The 21,424-nt window shown below is 36.2% G+C and overlaps 1 protein-coding gene across 2 annotated transcripts in view; it reads left to right on the top strand.

Annotated features, from left to right (window-relative positions):
- MYO16 (myosin XVI) overlaps positions 1-21,424 on the top strand; it is a 550,785-nt gene that overhangs the window by 141,094 nt on the left and 388,267 nt on the right. For both annotated transcript variants that reach the window (XM_087435860.1, XM_087435859.1), the window contains exon 4: positions 641-784. In XM_087435860.1, the coding sequence (XP_087291986.1) occupies positions 641-784 (144 nt within the window). The remainder of the gene's footprint in view (positions 1-640; positions 785-21,424) is intronic.

Below are 21,424 nucleotides of genomic sequence, written 5' to 3'. Positions count from 1 at the left end.
CGTACACCCATGGAGCCAGCCCTGACTTATACATATACTATTTTTATGAATCTTAACTATAAATAGTAAATAAAAATAAGAACAAAATAAGCTCCTGGAGAGTTTGATTTTGTGGATTATGAAATATCTATAAAATACAATATTATGCAATCATTAAAACTTATGTTAGAAGATTCCTTAGTTACCACAGTTAACTTTCACAGGATGGCATGTTGTGGAATTCCTGGTTGTCTTATGCAGTTAGTGTGAAGGCTACATATGAGAATGATGATAGATGAGTTTGGAAAGACTGTGAAGGGTCTTGTCTGTTAGATGCAATAAAATGGCGAAACTTTATTCTTTTGTAATTGACAAGCTATGCATGTTTTAAAGCTGTAGGATCATATGATCAAATCTGTATTTTAGAAAGATAATTCTGATAAGTAGTTCAAGATTTTCTTAATCCTATCCACAAATAGAGAAGACTCTTCCCTAGGCCCCTTCACTTGTAGGTTAGTTGGGGAGCATGAATGCATTCTTTCCCAGTTTAGCTCTGCCTCTCAACTTCCAAAATTGCCATTGAAGTTTTCTATCCATGGAAATTTTGAATAAACTTTATCATAGTTTGTTATGATAGTATATTTCCTTTTTTTTCTTTCAGTGTGCTCGGTATGATAATGCCTTCATTGCAGAGATCCTGATTGACAGAGGGGTCAATGTCAACCACCAGGATGAAGACTTTTGGACGCCAATGCACATTGCCTGTGCGTGTGATAACCCTGATATTGTCCTGCTGCTTGTGTTAGTAAGTAAAGCAATTCAGTTTATTACCATTTGAAGATTTGGTGGCATATAAAAGGCTACATGTTTAACTAATGATATTTCACAATATGTAATGCTTTGGTTGAGAAAAAATGTGTATATATGTCATCACTTATTCGCCTGGAATTATAAGATAATTAGAGACTAAAGTTGTGAGTCACATAGTCCATAAAACTAATTGTGTAGATATCATACCAATCTCTACTCCTCTTGCCTTTTTCTTGGACATTACAGGCCTCAACACTGCGCAAGTCAGTCCTAACTAAAATGATTTGATAATTGCTGTTTCTTTCAATTCATTCTTTAATTTTTAGACAACTAGGCATACAATAATGAGGAGATATAGCTTATATTAAATCTTCTTCTCTTGTTTACATCTGACAAAGAAGTGTCTACAACATTGCGTACATGAAAATGAAAACTTTAAGTATAAAAATCATTCGAGTTATTTGTTGCTCTTGCTTAGGCCCTGACGTTGAGCCTCGCACTGTATTTTAATTATTTTGGGATTGGGATTTTTTTTCTGGTGAGTTTATTTCTAACAAAGATTTTAAGAAATTATTCAGGATCTTTTAGAAAACATACTGGAATATAAGAGTAAGAATGAATGATTTGCTTTTTTTCCTTTGTTAGTAAAAGTAATCTAATTCCTTAATGATTCTCTATGATGTGCCTGGGTTTTCACATTCATTATTTCATGTTAAGATCTCATAGTTTTACACACAAGCAAATTGGTGCTCAAAGATATTAAGCAACTTGCCATAGGCCAAAAAACAAGCTGTAGATTTGAACTCAAGATCATTGTCCAAAGTCTGTCCTTTCTCCATGGGCCATGCTGTCCGTCTTAGTTTCCTGTGCCTGCTATAACAAATTACCATGTACTTGATGGCTGAATACAAGCCAAATTTATTATCTCACAGTGCTGGAGGCCAGAATCCTGAAATCAAGGTGTTGGCAGGGCCCTGCTCCCTCTGTCGGCCCTAAGGAAGAGTCCTTCCTTGGCTTCTCCAGCTTCTTGGGACCCCTGCAATCCTTGGCGTTTCTTGGTTATAAGTGTGTCACTCCAGTCTCTGCCTCCGTCACACATTACCTCCTCTCCTGAGTCACTGTGTCCAAATAGCCCTCTGTTTTTTTTTCTTTTTATAAAGACACTAGTCATTGGATTTAAGGCCCATCTTAATGCAGTATGACCTCATCTTACCTTGATTTGCAAAGACCTTGTTTTCATACAAGATCATTCACAGATGTTAGGGGTTAGGACTTGAAGATGTCTTTTTAGGAGATGCAATGAATCTCACTACATTGCCTTCTTCCCCCCTTTTAAAATCATAAGCAGAAGCATTTTAGGATGCAAGACTGTAAATTGAGACTTCCTTAATCTTGTAAGAGGTTTAATTTTGTCTAGTTTTCTCTGATTTGTCCCTCAAGAATATGTATACTTATTTATTTTTACAGTAGAGATACATATCACTGGAAATGTGTTTCTTTCAAATTCTGGTAGATGGTGGCTATATTAAATTAATTAGGAAAGACAAAGGAAATAAAGATTATGTAGATTGAAATAGAAACATTCAGAGGGCTAATACTCTACAGGAAAAGACATGGAAAGTTACTTAACTCATTTATAAGAACAAATCTTCATTTCATAGATATTGAGCCGAAGTGGAACTAAACTGACAATTCAGCACAATGGCTATGGGATTCGCTTAATATTAAAGGAAAATATGAAACACATCACAGAAGGAAACTGAACGACCTATGAGTGATACTGTAAAATCATCAACTTTGAACTCTTTAGAATTCTCAGAACTCATAGAACAAGAAAGGGCTTGGTCCATAGTAGTTGTGTGATATGCAATTTGATAGTTCAACACCTGGATGACGTGGGTGAAGTTGCTGCTTTAATTAAGTGAGAATAGGATAGAAAAGTTAGATTCATAGCTTTTGTGGTTTTCCTGTGTTCTGATTTATTTTTTTCTGAATATTGGTTGAGAATTCAGTAAAGTTACTGAACTATTCAAGGTCCATCTGCATTTATTTTCTCCAAAATATGTAATTAATTATGATTAATTACATTGAGGCTTTGCCAAAATTTGTGGCTGTTAGTGCCATCGGGTGGATTCTGACTCCTAGCTACCCTGTGGACAGCAAAGCAGAACCGTGCTTTTTTGCGCCATCCTCTCACCTTCAGGTGGAGTATCAGACAATGCTCCACTGCTATTCACAATGTTTTCATGGCCAATTATTTTTTAAACTGGGTGACCATGTCCTCCTTCTTAGTCTGCCCTAGTCTGGAAGCTCCACTGAAACCTGTCCACCATGCGTGACCCTGCTGGTATTTGAAATCCTGGTGACATAGCTTTTAGCATCACAGCAACACACAGCTGCCACAGTGTGACAACGGAGAGAGGGGTGGTGTGGTTCCCTGCCCAGAAAACAAACCTGGGCCACGGTGGTGAGAGTGCCGAATCTTAACCACTAGACCACCAGGGCTGGCTTTGCCAAAATAGGCTCTCTATTTTTGTTTCTTGTATGCAAAATGGCTTATTTATTCTCAGGAACCAATATTCATGTGGCTGTGCTTCAAATTTTAAAATCCTTGTTCCATTTCCTCAGTGCAAATTGCTGGATGAAGACTTCACCTTCTTGAGTTTAGACATGGTCTGTCAGCTCTTAGTTCCACTGCCAGCCATGATTTCCTTCCTTCATCCTATAATGTCTCAGTTTCTTCTTTCTGATGGAACAGGGCAGGAGGATCTACCTTCTTTGTAGAGGCTGCACTGAGTTCTGATCTAGGCATCTCCTATGACACTTACAATCAAATATTGAAAGGTCATCCCGGAGAAGAGCTCAGTACACGGCAAGGTAGTGATTTCAAGGTGCAGTAGCTATAACTACATGCAAATGACTCCCCTTCAGTATATAGAGACTGTTATCACAGATAGCATAAATATCAGAGATATCCTTGATGAACTAGAAGTGGCAAACCACCTGGACCCCCTGAGGACAAGAATGAGGCATGTTTATAACCAGAGCTAGGATTAGAGCAGACTACAAGGACCAGTGCATTAGGTGTCAATTGACAATTTTAATTATCAAAATGAATTAGATATGTAGTTGTAAACTACTTGGGTCTTCCCTGTGATTCTTTGAATACCTGAGGAAACATACTTGAGCCTTGTTCCTGTTGAGGTTAAACAGTGTCTTGCAAAGGAAATCAATAAGCACTGGCACCAATCTCATTCCCCAGAAAAAATGCCTAGAAAAAGAATAACAATTTAAAGTAGTACTAAATTGTGTTACTGACTGGGGACACCTTCTCGTCATTATCAGACTTAATGATAGCTCCATTATGATGAAGTGAGTTCTCTACACTCTTTTTTTGTGCTTTCATTTTATCCCCCTATTCTTTGATAGTTTCCCCACTTGCTGCTGGGATCGTCAACACATTACCTGTGTTCCTTGATCTTTCACCTCATGTATGTTGTGCTTATCTAAATAATAATTTACTTTTACCTTTGTTTTCATCTCATACAATTTCTGAACTCTTATTTGTTCCCATGGAAATAACTCAATTGTAGTAATGGCCAGTTACCTTTATAATAAACATCTCTTCTGCCCGGAACAATTTGGTTTATATTCAATAATTCTTTACGTCGTGAACATCAGTGGTGTTCATCAGGGGGCACCAGATTAGGCATACACTTAATAATTAGCTTCCAGCAAGTCACAGAAGTGGCTAGCTGGTGCATACATGGCTATTTGTTAAAATGGCTCCAGCACTTTATAGACACTCAGTGTATACTTGGTGGAAGCATAGATGAACAAATGAGTGAAGGAATGGCAGGGAAATTTTTGGAAGTCAGCCTGAATTTAATATCACCACTATTAACTCATTTTATATCTAATAAAAACTGTCTTATAGTCACATTCATCTTTTTACAGATTCTAGAATTCCTCATCCTACTCATTCTATACTTTTACTTAGAAAAAGTGCTGCTTCAGCACAGAAATGGTCTCAATCTCTGGTGATGTTGCTTTTCTTTACCAGACAGAATTGAGAAATAGAAACTGATGTTATTTCATGTATGAACATAGACTTAAATCTATAATTTTCAAATTATTAACATTTCCATGGTTCTGTAGTGCCCTTTTTATCACATGATGGAATAATCTGACCACATATACAAAGTGATGTATCTGCTAGTTACTGTTATTCAGTGACCTTCATTTACTGATCACCATCTTCATTCATTTAACTAATATTTATTGATCACTACATATTTTTAACAGAATTCCTGCTCTCAAGGAAACTACCTTTTCTTCATTAATTCATTCAGGAAATGTTTATTGAGTGACTACTATGTTCTAGGTGCTACACAGTGAAAAAAGGACATTTTACATTATAGAATAATGGCAAAAACAAGCAGAAGCAAGCGATGGAACTGTACCACTGAGAAGTTTGATCAATGGATTAAGCAAGTCTGAGTAGCCTCATTACCAACATGTTATATCCAACCCATCATTCATCCACAGAAATATTTTACTTTTAAATAAATGTTGATGAAATATATTGTTATAAGAATTGTAATTACTATAGAAATATGTCCCTACCAACAATCTCAAAAGAGAGATTTATTTTACTTCCAGAATTAAATGCCATTGTACTTAGTTTAGTGCTGCATGTTAAATATTCTTTCCATTTTCCAAAGCTTATTGATGAGTAAGAGAGACTGTGGATGTTCATTCATTCCATAAATATTTGAGTGCCTTCTGTTCTGGACTAAGATGGTCAGCAGTGAACAAAAGAAACAACAATCTCTGCCTCTTGGAGCTTACATTCTCCTGAGGAGAAGCAGGAAAAAACAAATACGTTAATGAGTAAAATATCTAGTAAGTCAACTAAAGAGAATTGTTGGAGGGGACAAGAAGAAAGGTAGAGAGTAAGGAATGACCTCATGGAGAAGGTGACCATTGAGCCATGATCCTGGTGGAAATGTGGGTGCAACATTGCTGGGCAGACAGGATGGCAAGTGCAAAGCTCTGTGGCAGCATCCTGTGTGTGAGGAACAACAAGGAAGCCAGTGCAGCTCCATGGAGGGGATGAGGGCAGGGCAGGAAATGAAGTCAGAGAGTGAGGGGAGCTAACCACGCCCATTGCAAGGACGTTAGCATCTACTTTACCCCAGGTGGTCGGGGAGCCTTTGAAGGGTTTTGAATGGAGGAGTGACATGATCTGACTTCCCTTTAAGAAGATCACTCTGGCTGCTGGTTGCAAACAGGCAAGTGGGGTGCGTGTACAGGGAACACTCTCAGGAAGCTGTTGCCACCACCCAGGCTAGACAAGGTGGAGGCTGCGGGATGTGGCTGACATGTGGATGTTTTGAAAGTTGAGTTGTCAGTATTTGGTGTGGGATTGGATTTAGGGCTTGAGAGAAAGAACAGAAGTCATGGATGACTTCTACTTTTATGGCCTGAGAACTGGAGGGTTGGAATTTGTGTTTGCTTAGATGAAGAAGAAGGTTAGCATATGTGACAGGCATGGGGTTGAGTTTAAAAATAACAAAAAAATATGTTTGAATCACATTTTTCAAGTTCTTCAGGAAATCATTATCTATAAAAAAATTCATTGATTTGCAAGATATTTATTGTGAGTTTATGTTAAGTAGAGATGTGTGAGTGTGTTGCCATCATATACTGAACAGCATTTGAACATTGCAATTTTAATTGAATCACAAATGTTCTATGTTTTGGAGGAGGCATAGCTACTGTGAATGTTGTCAGCACTTTTGTCAAATGGGCTACAAAACTCTAGCAGATGTTAATAATTAGCTTTTATACAGCTTTCCCTATGTGTCAAGCATTTTTCTATGCGCTTTACAATTATTAACTCACGTAGTCTACACAAAATCCTAATTCGTATGTGCTAGCTTTTTCTGCTTTTCATAGGTGAGGTGACTGATATGCAGAGAAGCTAATCTACCTCCTAAAGGCCAGATAATAGTGGTAGAGGCGAGATTTTGGAAATCTCACACACACAGTTGATTCTCATTATTTGTGGTCATTATGTTCTATAAAGTCACCACAAACACTGAATTAGTGAATTTTGAACCACTGCTCCTAGAGGCAATACAAGGTTAGGTTCCTACAAGCCTCTGGTCACAAAATTTTCATCAACAGCAGTACAAACTGTTTCATGCATGTTTCTGCTTGAAGACACCTTATTAATATATCGTTGATTCATAAACATCAAACTCCTGGCCAATAACACTATAAGTCATGCCTGAACAAAGCTTATCCAACACATGTATTTTCTATTAAGGCTCCTCACAGCCTTCTTGCACTTAGAAACACTAGACGGCACCTCTGCATGACACTAAGTAGCATTTAAAACAGCGAAATCACCGACAAAAAGCTCAAACATGCGAAAAATGTGGCACTAAATAGACTGGAATAAGGACATTTGTTTACACTGTGAGAGCTAAACAAGAAGGCTTGTTGGACCTCAGCTGCGAATGTGCATGTTGGGTGAAGTTTTCATCACTCTGCGCATATGCGTGCATGACCATGAAAGTACCATGAGTGCTGATTTGGGGGTTACAAATAAATTTTAGCAAGTGGGAAAATTTGCAAATATGGAATCTGTGAATAATGAGGATCAGCTATTTTATTTATTCATTATTTATTTATATATTTATTACTAAGCAAAACAATTGACAATCTTTAAATTATAGGTATGAAATAGAAATCATCTAAACCCACTATATTTTAGGAATTGGGATGGGTCAAAAATGATAGATTTCTACAAGATGTTTTCAAGATGAAGACACAAAAAAGTCTCGTTATTTTCACAATTTCCATCATATAGTTGAATAAAACTTTGCAGTTTCCTAGAAGTTTCACAAATATCTCACTGGGTCTGTAGAGTATTTCTATGACATAAGCAATACAATGAATATATAATCTTTATTTTTATATAAAGAAATTTAATATCAGAGAGGTTATATAGTAGAGTAAAATCCCCAAATCTAAATGTTTTGGCTGCCAATAAAATAATATTTTAATGTATTATAGTTTTTTATATTTAAAATATAATTATATAAATATAAATTATATATTATATACATTATAATTCTACAGTTTGTCCACTGACAATTTTCTTTGTTACCTTATTTTTTTGATTATTTGAGCATCTCACATATATAAATTTTGTATTTTCATTCTACATTCTCCAGTTTTTAAGATATTTTCTAATTTGTGCCATATTCAAACACCAATGCTCTATAATGCAAAATTTTTTCTATTTTTTAAAATAATTCCAAGGTAATTTGCTATTTTGCAGATTTTAAGAAGCTTGTCTGTTATTCAAGAATAAATCAGAAAGGCTAAAAAGTGATTAACTCAAACCATGTCAGGTTTTATTCTCTTGAAAATGTTGATTTCATATTTATTTCATCGTGTTCATATATATATATTTATAGCATGTTGTATCAATGCATCTATGCCTTGAATTAATGCTTGTAAGATACCCTCATAATCTACTCAATCATTTGCCTGCTGAGAGAGGAACAATAGACTTTTCTTTGCTATTTTGTACCATGTGATTTTGTAGGGAATGGTTTCTAAATAGCATTGCTCAAGTCTCACTTCTTTTCTGATATGACTTTGGATTAAAGATTTGCATTTCTCTGCAGCATGCTAGATCTGAATTTTCACATTTAATTTTCCAATGTGGCCACAGTTGCTAAGCTACTTTGTCCTTTTAGCAGTTCTAAAGCTGTGATGAATCTGCGCATTTTAACAGTCCATTGCATTTTGAACCATAAGAAACAAATTGCTTTTATTTTGGTGTTTATTATTTTGAAAGGAAAATAATTTGATTGAGTCAGACATTGTATGATGCTTGTATTGGGGAAAATGATTATCTGTGTTCCTGACTAATCATCTTAGACTTTTTTTCTTTCCTGTCGAAAATTGGGAAGGATATGATTTGATACTTACCATGTCCTGGAACCATTTAATAAATCTTACTATAAGGGGTATTTATTATATATAATTTCGAGAAATGAGTAATAGAAAACTGAAAGATAAAACGGCATTTAATTGTTTTATTTTTAAAGGGGTGACAGACAATAGTGAATTGTTAAATTATTACTATTATGTATTACTGGGAGATCTTTTAAGATATTTTCAGTCCTTGAAATCAGAAGGTGTGGGAGGAAATATTAGCACATGGAGAGTTATTTACCAAGGGAGGCCCAGCAATATCTTTATCATTATTACACCTCAGTAACAATGGGATGATTACTGGAAATGGCAGCCAGTGTTTTCTCCATCCTTGGCCTTTTGTGTGTGAACATATGATGTTAGTCATTTCTCTGCCTGTTGGATGGAGTGTGTCATGGACCGTGTCTAATGGGCGATGTGAAACTAGATCATTTTAATGAGTGCTGCAGGCAACTGCAGGAATGCAGCAATTCTGTCATAACTGAAATAGGGAATGATATTTCAAAAACACATTGCTGTCTTTGTGTTGGGTGGCTTAAGGTGATAGATCAAAATTAAATCATTCCAACACTTCACTCATTAGTTGCTTAGACTGTTCCTGGCTTAAATACTAGTATAAAAATTTTATGTTGTTGAGTTATAAATTACCCTGCTCCTGACTGTGATTTGTTAAATATTAGGACACAGGGTACTCTGCTATTTCAGAGAGTTATATTCTTCCCTAGAAAATGAGTTATAAAGGCAAATGTTTCAAGATAAGTCTGATTTGCCAATAAGAACTGTGGCAGAAGACCTGGCCTCATTATCAACTTTTTATGTAAATGACCATACGCACAATATTTAATCTGTTTCTCAGCACTTGATAATGATTTCAACTTCACTGAGAAAATTGAAGTCTTTAGGCTTGATGCCTCTAACTTCCTACTGTATCATAAAGAGTTAAAATGAGAAGAAAGTTTTGATAGTAGATATGGAGCAGCACTCAGGGGTCAGAGGGCTCATCTACGTAATCGTACAGAGAAAATGCCGATTGTAATTTTGTTGGATATGTAAATAGATGAATCCTGTTGACCATAGTGCAAATCCTTCAAAAATACTTGAAAAAAATACTCAAATGTTTATGTATTTATTTTATTTATCAGCTGATACTAACTTAGTACCACCTGTCACTTTACTACCAGTTTTTTTGTGAAGAAAAAAATATATCACTTCATCTTAACCTTAACATAACTATTAAGAACAAATTAACAGTTTTTGAATTAGAATAGATGTGTCTTTCTAGTCAGTGATTTTTCTCTTCTAAGTGAAATAAAATTCAAAGCATATATCCTTAAAAAAATCAAGTATTCTTGTAGTATTTATGATTGGTGTTTTTTTCGACTGGAGTGAAAGTATATTTAACTTGAAAAAATTAAAGTAATTTTTAAGAAATGCCTTGATTTTTCAGTTCTGTGTTCTTCAGTTCTGTTTTTTTGTTCTTGTTTTTTTGGCACTTTTATCATGATTGTCAACATTGTCACTTAAGTTATTAAGTGAAGTAGACCATGGTCAATGACACATCGCTGTACTCAGTATCAATACTATGGACAAAAATTTAAAATAGTCTGTTCTGTAAAGATATATTAAATATGCAGAAATTTACTCAATCATGTATGTTAATGTTAGAATACTAACACATTTGGAAGTGCTTCAATTACTTCTGTGTTATATTTATGGCATGAAACACTATATTCACAATCCCTGAAAATAAATTTGTTTTGTTTCGAGCATGATTTCTGTTGGTCCTGGGGTTCGCTTATTTCACTCCTTTATGCAATATAAATTGTTTATGCAGGAAGATGAAAGACCTGTGTTTGCACATAGCATACACATTAACTTGATTTATGGTGACATACTGTGTCATTAGTCAACATTTTCAAGGACTTCCACTGTTGATGATTAAGATTTTCCTTTTTTGATTTACTTTCTGATAGGAGGGAAAAAATACTCTTTAAATACAAAAGCATAAACTCAAAAATTATGTTTCATGGCATTTCTATAACTTTACATAAAATTCTTTGAAGAAAAGAGAAATACCTACGTTATATACATTTCATAGGCATCTAATAGAAACGTGGGCATGTTAGGTTTTTCCTGGGTTTAATAAGCTTGGGAAACACACATCTCTGATATGCCCCAGGTCTAAGGAAACTTTCTTAGGTTTATCCTGTTCATTTATTTATGCTCCTGTTTTTGGTAAATTATATTCCCTCTTCAAAAGTGTTTTTTATGATAAATAACCTTTTAAATCTGTATTTAATTAAGATAATTTTTAAAATTTAATCATTTGCATTAATATTGTAAAGCATTTAGATTTAATTTCTGAATGTTGTTTTAGTAAGATGTTTTCTTTAATTACAGAAGCAATTCATATTTATTTAAGAAGCATTGGAAAACACAGAAAAACACAGAGATAATAAAAGTCACCCACAATTCCACTGGTCTAAGAAATCAATGTTAACATTTTAATACATGTCCTCCTAGTTCTCTTTGTGTGTGTGTGGGTGGCTGTGTATGTAACACATACTTAAAACTTGGATTCATATTATATACGTATTGCTTCTTTTAAAATTGAAAAATTTTTCCATGTTCTTAAATATTTTGCCCGGACATGTATTTAGTGCCTGTGTAGTGTTCCATAGTTTATGTGCTATAATTCTTTTGGGTAACTTAAGCTGTTTCCAATTTCTCACACTTAAAAATGATGAATAGTTTGTAATTTAAGAGGTTTCTTTTTACCGTAGAATATAATTATCAGTTTTATTTCCTCCATGAGAGCAACAGAATAAATTCAAATACAGAAACCTCTGAGGATTTATACAGATGTCAACGAATATGGCTCTTTCTCAACTAGATGCAGTCAATTGAGAGGTTTTTCTAACTATTGCCAACTAGATTTCAGCAAAAGAATTAAGACAATGCTCTGCTCTAAGATACTCGTCATATAAAATGACTGGCTTATTCCTCTAGACTATTCCTAGAAATGCAATCCTTGGAAGAATTGAGAAAATAGTCAAGTTCAGAGCTCTAGTTGAGGGAGGCTATGCGACTGTGCTCTACAGAATTTAACATAGGACGCGGGCTACTACTGTAGGGTCAAATACACCTGGAAATATTTACTTAAAGAGAAAAATCATGTAGCATTTCTGCTATGCTTCGTTTCCCACTCTGAGCTTGCTTCCACCGTTATAATTCAAGAACAGCTTGGAATGATGAAACATCTCCCCCATATGCTTATCATAGCATGCGAGTCATTATACAATATGGCTGGCCTTTAATTTGGAATGCTCCTTCTACATAGGTGGTGCTAGACCAGGTATAAAATACATAGAAGGGGCCTCTCTGTTGAGAACTTGAAGTGAGGATGAAGCACATTTAAATGAGAGCTATACAGGGTTAGATAAAAAGATGCAATTATAAAGTAGTAAGAGATGGAGTGAGTCTCATTTCCACGTAGGTAGGGCCAACAACGTTGAATACCAGAGTAAGTCAATCTGTCAAATGTTGTGGAATTCAGAGGAGGAAGATTCTAATTGGAATTTGGGGTGGCCCATGTTTGACTAAAGGTACAGGTAGAAATTAAACTTTGTGATATTGATGAATGGACCACTGTCCTCTGTATTTGATGACAGCATGAATAAGGCCTGCAGTTAAAAATGGTGAGTTGTAGGGGCTGGCCCTGTGGCCTAGTGGTTAAGTTCAGTGCTCTCCACTTCGGCAGCCCAGGTTCTCGGGTTCAGATCCCGGGCATGGATCTACACCACTCGTCAGCCATGCTGTGACAGTGCAGCGACCCACATGTGAAATGGGGGAAGATTGGCACCGATATTAGCTCAGGGTGAATCTTCCTCACCAAAAAAAACTAGTGAGTTGTAGATACTATGTGAGTTCTTTTGGCTGAGTGGCTACTGTAGAATCCCAAAGGAAGAGTGATTAGCATGTAAGTCAGTAGTATCTTGAATGGCGAGAAATACCATGAAATTGCTACCTGAGAGATTGTTCTCTATGGAGTACACACAAAGTGAAAGAAGACTTACAAGCTTGGTCTGACCGGGGAAATGAGGGTATGTGATAGACAGAAGGTTTGGGAAGCCTTCCCTGAGGAGCTGATCACCAAGGTGAGATCTGAAGGATGAGCTGGGTGTGTTAGTCAGGGGGAAGAGGAGGAAGAACGTTCCAGACAGTTGAACAGCTTGTGTAAGGACTCCTTGATGGGAAGGAGCAGGTCTGAGAGAAGGCCAGTGTCGATGATTGGAGAGAGTGAAAAGAGCATGATGAGGAATGAGAATGAGAGATAACTGAGACCCAATCAGATGCAAGGGGAACTTGTACTGGGAACCAATGATGAGTTTTAAGTGAGCATAGGTGGGTACATGGTCAAATTGTCACATGGAAATGATCTCCCTTGATGTGAGGGGGGAAAGGATTGGATGGTCGAGATGGATGCTGTTAGCATTGTGAGGTTACTACTGCAGCTTAGGTGAGGGGAGATGGAAGTTTGGCCCAGAGTGATCATGATCATGAGCGATGGAGCAAGTCTGGCAGATGGTTATAAAACAGTACAGCTAATATGGTCCTGTTTTTAGAAAATAAGGTAGTCATATGATCACTTTATATATATGTATATGTATTTGTAGTTGTATATAGATATACTGTAGGCATTTTTATAAAGCTGATATCATGGTATCCATACTGTATCCAATAAATATATATGATGGCTTAATAGACAACTGGAAAGGCTATACAAAAATTTATACAATAGCCCTTTGCTTATTTATTCTTTAAGGTACAATGAAAATATTGAAATAGAATGCCATAACAGTTGTCTTAGATATTCTTGTAAATTTCTAAAACAGTGATTACCGTAAATATAAGAATACATTTAACTTTTAATATTAACTTCGAAAGTTCCCAGAAACCTGTAACTTAAAAAATGAGTTCTACCTATCGGAAAAAAAATGCATATTTTAACATGGCCTATAAAATAAAAGCATTTTTGTGAGATTATTTATTGCCAAGAAAATTCTGAGAGAAAGAAGTTACATTAAACCAGTATCAGTGAAGTACCTACTCACTTCCAAGCATATTATATTTGTGATAAATTCAGCATGAGAGCAGTGCTTTGAGATTTTGATCTTTGACTGTCCATGGAATATTCCATTCCTAATGCAGGAAAATAATTTATAATGGGAGTTTCCAACACAGTATTGATGGTTGGAAGGTATAGGTAGATCAAAAATATCTGTCATCTAAGTTCTTAAAGTCACACTTCAGTTGATTTTATGGTAAAGCTAGTTTTAAAATATGATTATGTTTCAATATTTTCTTAGTGCTCCTTACCGATGCACTGCACTATCTGACTACATGCAACTACTTAATACGAGGGAAATGCCACATCCCAAAGGCCTGCTAATATGTCAGTGCTTCAATGCCTTAACATTCGGTTAAGTTGTATTTCTCTCACTTTTTATTCCCTGTAAGTCGATGACCAGTGTCCCGTGCAGATTTGTCCTAGCTGTGTATCCTGTAGGTAGAGCGTGTTTATAAGTTTTTATTTTACTATCAATGGCTTTAATTGTGCCACTTCTGTAAGAGATCACTGTTATCAGGACGGCTTCGTTCTGAGGTTGTTTGATTCTCATGCAATATTTTCAGCTAAAGAGAAAGGAAAAGGATCAAGTCATTCGCATGTTCATGAGCAGAGGGAGAAAGGCGGGTCTTTCGATTTCAGTCATCAGTGTTCCCTCTTTCATCTTCCGACTCCATTAGAAGAGCAGACCTGTCTGGCACATTAGCTGGTAGATGTGGATGACAGTGTATTTTTTATTCAATTCAGAACTCATCCTGGGGAGTTGACTGTGATGTTTGTTAATAAATCAAGCTCCACAAAATCTGAAATTCCTTCACATTTAAATTTAAAGAAACATTCAATCTTTAAACCTTATTTTAAAAGCATTTTACTATATACCAGGATAGTGCAAACTATGCACTTATTTTTTCGGACTCATAAATATCAGACCCAGAATAGTGCATATTCTTGATTGAAGCTTTAGTGTAATATCTTTTTCTTCATTCAAGATCCTTGACACCCTTATTTCTTTTTCAATATTGTATCCATTACAACAGCCAGATTTGGGTATTTTAATATTCATAGAAATATGTTACATAATTTACACTTGAGATATTTTATCATTTTCAGTGAAGATATTATGAGATCTATACTTTATATATATATATATATATATATATATATATATATATATATATATATATATAATTTAATTCAGAAAGCTCCAGCCAGGACTTGCCAAAGGAAAATCACTCTTTGACAGATTTTGTAGACTATGTTCTTTTAACGTTTTCTTTTCTGTTAAAGAAAAAAATAGTACATCTAAGCCTTCTGAAGATTTTACTTTAAGAACTGTATAACTTGCATATATTTTAACAGAATTTTAGAATTCAGTGTTGAAGTGTGAATAATTATTAGTTGTTTTTATGTAGATGGAGCAAGGATTACTATTGCATAAAACACACACACTATTCCCTTTTTATTAGCATTCCTATATTTCTGATATTTGGTCTGGTAGGCACATGTTACTATGTACTGTTTGTTAAGTCGTTGGCAAGTTAAGACTCAGGAGAAATGCAGCAATCTGCATTACCTGGAAACTGAGAGAGAAAGTGAGGGCGTGTCACATGAAAGAAATGATGTGGGAAAAAGTGTGATAGAACTAAGACATATTTAAATTTAATTCAGTTTTACTGCCCTAAGCATATTGAGTGTAAAAGAAAACATTCGGGGGAAGAATTTGGCAGTCATAAGTGTTTATAGTCCTTTCTGTAATAATTGAAGACTTTTTTGTAAAGACTTTGGGTTAAAACTTTAAAGACTATTAAGTCAGGTGGGCATGTATACAGGAATAAAGAGTATATCTAGTAAAAGATAATTTTTTTTTGGCCTGAGAAAGTAAATGAAAAACAATGCCAATTCAAAATGATGCCAAAGAAAATCCAGTTATCGTTAAGGACTTTCTGTCAGCCAAGAAGAAGTAGAAATGGAATAAATCCGTAAATTTAATATCTAAGTATAAAAGAAGCAAGGGAGGCATTTGATGGCAGTATCTGTATGACTACAGGGTTGGTGGTAGAAATAAGATAACTTTGTCAGGAAACACAAAATAGCTCCAACAGCTGTAAGATTGTCCAACATATAGTTTTCCTTCTCTTAAGGGACTGTTAGAAATAGGTCTAGCCTAAAGTGCTGCTTTCCCACCCTGTAGCTGGTTCTCAGAATCAGCAAACATTGGTTCTAGAATTGCTTCCTCAGTTCTGACCCTCACCTGTCCTGCTGCCCCCATCCATGGGGAGGCAGTTACCCCCTGCCTCCATTCTTAAATGATTAAAGTGGTAAATAAAAGGGGTACCATAGAAAAGCATTTCGGGCGTCCTCAGTCAAGGTGCGTCTTAATAGATCCTTACTGACCACGCCTGGAACTTGACTGTCTACCTCAGCAATGCCCAAAGTATTTGGACAAGTTAGTTCTCATCTCATCCTGACCCTTCCCCACATTCAGAGGATGCCATGATGCATTATGAAGTTCTAAGAGGCATAGAGAGTACGCAAGCCTTTCCGAACATATTCGACCATGGACACCTTTAAAAACACTGTCTTAACAAATGTAGTGTGCCATCAAATGCAGTTAAAAGCTGACAAAATTTATCAGTGAAGCCAGGGAAAGGAGAAAGGACACCTCCACCTCACTGTGTGGGGAGTCATCTCTACCACAATTGAGTGTCATCATCTCTGTTACCACCTATGAGTAGAGTTTAACAGGTAGTGAAAATATGTAAAGATAGAACATTTGAGAGTTTCAATCTGGGATTAGGAAGAATTAATTGGAAGGTGACTGATAAGGAGAAAATATCAACAACAAAACATTTTAAAAGACATCCACTTCAGTCTCATCTCAAAGTGAGATGACACCTCATCTTAATGATCTTATTGCCCAAGTTTACACAGCCAGTGAAGTTTCAGGGTTGGGATTCCCCTGAGGTTTGTCTATTTCCAGAGTTCATGTTTGTCCCTATCTCTACCATCTCTCTGTATCTACTGTCTTCCTGTGCTGATTGGTGCTGATGGGAATTGTTTTGTAAATTTAACTGGACTCTTCAAGTAAACTGGAAACACCTTGAACACCTCCTTTGTCTTATTCTTTTTATACCACTTCTGCATCCTCATCTAAGAACTGCAAATACTAAAATGCTAAAGGAAACCTCAAAAACATAGAACAGAATTATGAGATTTTAGAGTTTGGCAGAGATCTTGTCCCTTTATCTCCTTTAAGGAGTTCCTTGAGCTGTCCCAGGTGTGACAATGGTTAGGGGCTGGTTTGGAGAGGATCCCACATCTTCCCCTTGCAGAAAGAACACTGTTGACAGATCTGCTCTGCAATGGTCTTTGGGTCCTCAGTGGTTTAATCTTTTCCCATCGAAGTCAAATTCACCTACTTCTCATAGGTTCTATTCTCTGAAGTAGTATAAATTCCAGTTAATATTTTAGAACAAGAAATCGGTCCTCAATAAGTTGTAAGTCATGAATCTTCCTCTCAAACTCAGGATAATAATGGAAACACTATTTTCAAAAATACGTCTGGTTAACGTGAGTTAATTAATTAATTCATTCATTCATTCAACACATTCTTTATTGAGGGCCTCCTATGTGCCAGGTGCCGTGCTTGCTCCTGAGAATACACAAGCAACGAGAGAAACAGATCTCTGACCTTAAATATTGATACTCTTGTGAAGTAGAGAAAGTAAAAAATGAGCATAAGCACTAATTCATTTTTTTAGTGTATAATCATTAATATATTTATGTAAATATTTCTATGCATGCTGTGCATCAAGTCTTAGCTTCAGTGAGGGCTGTGATGGGGTAGATAAACGCTACTGTGGAAGCTCAGATGAGGGAGTGCCTGACCTTGTCTAAGAGACACTGGGCAGCAGTGGAGTAAGATCCAAGGGGCACCTACCTGGAGGCACTGCCTTTGGGAAAACATTCCATAAAACCCTGGGAAGTGATCGTGGGCTTAGGGCGGGAGTGATGGGAATGAAGGAAATGTTGATGATATTTTGATATATGATGATATATTTCGATGATGATATATTTTGAAGGTGAAATCATTAGTAGTGTTGATTTTTTTTAATGTAGGATTTAAAGAATGGGAGGGAATTTAACAATGACTCCAAGCTTTCTATTTTGGGGAAATTGGGAGGGATGGTGCAATTTACCAAGAAAGCCAACACCAGTGGAGAAATCTTTTTATGTGAGAGGGCCAGGTTCCTTTTTGAATGTATTAAGGTCAGGATCTGTGGAAGATGTCCACCTGGAGATGTCTAGGAGGCAGTTGGTCCTGGAACTCAGGAGAGAGAGAAATGTCTTATTTGCACACACACGGTAACAGAAGCCCTCAAGTAAATGAGATCAACCCATGAAAATGTGAAGTCTGAAAAAGGAAAGAACATTTGAAAGAAGGTCCAAAGTAAAGCTATTAAAAGACTGTTAGAAAAACAGGAGGCTGCAAAGAAGACTGAGAAAGAGAAGCCAGATTTAGAAGGCAAACCAGAAGCTTGTATTGTCCTGAAAGTCAAGGGGAAAAATACCTTAAGAATTTTCTTGGAGCAATGGGAGAACTAAAATTTAACAGCAGCTCGTCATTCAAACGTGAAGAAGCACATCTCAGAAAGTTGCAAACTGCATCCCCAGCTCAAATGTAAGGACATACTGAATTTTGTGTGGTTTCCTCTTCATATGCACATAAATATTACAGTTTGGAACATTAAAACTGTAATAAAATATTCTAGACTACAGAAAGAAAAAGAAATAGAGGTGCCGGCACCATAAAGTGCTAGAGATGAATCACACATGAAGCCCATTAGTGCAAAGTATTAAAGGACAGAAAATATCAAATGCCCGTATTTTCAGTTTGTTGGTAAACAGACCTGGAAAAGGCTATATTTTCTCAGAGCGATATGGAGTGTTCAGATGAGAAAAATAGGCTTTTTAAAAAGTAGAGTAAACATACCGATATTGGAGAATAATTGAATGAGCAATTAATGAGGTAGGAGGGTAGGATCTCTCATGTAAGGTCTTAGTCAATAAATATTTACTAAGTACAGACGTGTGGTTCACACAAAACCATCCTGCGAGAGGAAACGTGTGGCTTAGTAGGAAACGTGACATAAGTGACTTGTGCAATACCTTGAAATGATGTTGAATTTACCCCAACAGGTTAAATACGGGCTCCTTACTAACCTGGAACCCTTGATTTCTTTCCTTAGCTTTTTCTCAGATGCACTTACTCGATAGACCCGCTTACAAAATTGTATCTTTTAATTGGATGGTTGACCTTTAATTATATTCTGGCCATTAATTGATTCAAATGTTACTCAGGCTAGCTCGGCAGATAATCATTGACTTGTCTAAAGTTTGACTCCTCATCTTTGGCTTTAGTAGATTTGAAACTTGCCATGGACCCAAGAGAATGGCCGTGTGTTTTCATTTTGTTTCATAGTTTTGTTCATTGTTTATTTTGAAAAATATTTTTTCAATATAAATATCATACATGTTTATTTTAGCAAATTGAAAGACACCCAAAAATGTAAAGAAGAAAATTAAAAATCACTAATAATTGCATCACATACGGATAATCACTGATTATGTTCTGATGTACTTCTTAATCCATCTCTCTCCCCTCTCCCACTTCCCTCACAGGTAAAATTCATACTGAATTTATATGATACCATACATATATATCTTGGTAGCCTGTCTTTTTATACACATTTTCCGCATTTCTCCAGGCCTTAAAATTTTCTGTCATACATGTTTTTTAATGATATGCAGTTGCATCATATGAATATCATTAATTATTATCCTATTTTAGGTACTTGACACAAATTTTCATTACTTTTTTCTATTTTTATGATACTACAATCACATCATTTCATGATTACAGCAATAAATGTCTCATGACATAAGTATTTTCATGCATGCCACTATTTTTTTCACTTTAGATTTTTATCTATCACACATGCCTGTATTTTAAAAAGCCAGACAGTATTACAAGGCTTGTTGGAATCCCTGTGAAACTCAGCCATTCCCTTCCCTTCTGCCCTTCCCTTAGAATTTTTCTTCCCAGATACAACCACTTTCAACTCTTTTAGGTGATTCTTCTGGTTTTTATGTCTATTTCATTCATATTGCTACCCCTTGGTTTTTCATCTTCAGTCTGGAAGATGGGGATTCAGCCATCTCTTCACACACTCCCAAGCCCCCTTAGAGCCACACAGTCTGCCATGTGCCCACCCTCCCCTTGTCATCACATCAAACCTCTGCCGTATCCATATGTGGAGATTTATTTAATATGACTATAAATGCTATTGACACCCGAGTCATTTTAGATTTCTGTGGTTACCATGTCTTTCTTATATATTTTGTTTCTTAACGTGGTTTGTTAGCCAGCATGGCAGCAGTGCTACACAGAAATATTTATGTGCCCCCAGAGTAATAATTATTGACCTCAGGACGTTTACAGAGGGAACTGTAAAAATGTGTTTCAATATAATTTCAATTGTTATAAAATTTTAAATGGTTGTGATACAGGCTTTAAATTTTTCATCATGAAGTTTGTGATCATTAAAATCTCAAAGGATACTTTAGTCATAACAAGGGCTTGATACACAGTTCCTTAATGAATAAATGGATTTCCCAATGGTATTGCCTCCTACATTATCTGCCAAAAAATCTAGAATCCAAAGGAAAGTTATGTGCTTCTAGTTTTTCCTCTCTGCTTAAATAATGGAAATAATGGAAACCTGTGGGAAAGTCTTTGCTTGAGACTGGAGATGCGTGAATCTTCAGTTCCAGTTCCCTGAGTTTTCATGATCATGGGCAGGTAGAAGCTCAGCAGTCCTCTGGTTGGTTTGACTCAAGTGCAAGAGGGACAGCTTGTGCCAAGACAGTGGGTCCTTCCTTCTCAGCCCTGTTCACTGGTGGTCATGAGAGGTGATTCATCCTGTTACAGGTTTCTGCTGGTGCACACCCTACCTGACAGCCTCTCTCCCTGACTTCCATGGGGCTTTCAACTGTGATGTCTCAGCTGAGCTTTGGGGAAAGAGACTGCAAGTCAGTGGTTTGGGGTAGCGATGTTTAAGAGTTTCTTCACCACTTCCTTTTGGTGGCATAAATATTTCAGAATGAGAGGGGTTGCTTTCTAAATGATCTTTATAAAATAGCATTCCTACAAATTGCCCATTTCAACAATAATAAAGAGTGTAAAGCAATGCAGGGTAGGGAGGGTAGGTACTTCACAAGAACGTGTGCATCTGTTATTCCTGACTGCATTCGGTTGCCCTTTGGGGTCATTATCTACCATCCATTTTCTTCAGTGATTTTAGGTTTCATTTTGAGGGGACTCTTACGGGTTTGCCTGTCTTTTTATAAAAGCAGTTTGCTGCCTTTGTTCTGATTCCTTTGAAGGTGTAGCAGTTCTTTGGAGGTTGTCCTTGAAGACACAGGGAG

This window comes from Ceratotherium simum, chromosome 10, assembly GCF_057802395.1.
Source record: "Ceratotherium simum simum isolate JZ-2026a chromosome 10, ASM5780239v1, whole genome shotgun sequence".
Lineage (NCBI taxonomy): Eukaryota > Metazoa > Chordata > Mammalia > Perissodactyla > Rhinocerotidae > Ceratotherium > Ceratotherium simum.
The sequence above is the reverse complement of the archived record's forward strand: the minus strand, read 5'-3'. Positions and strand labels throughout refer to the sequence as shown.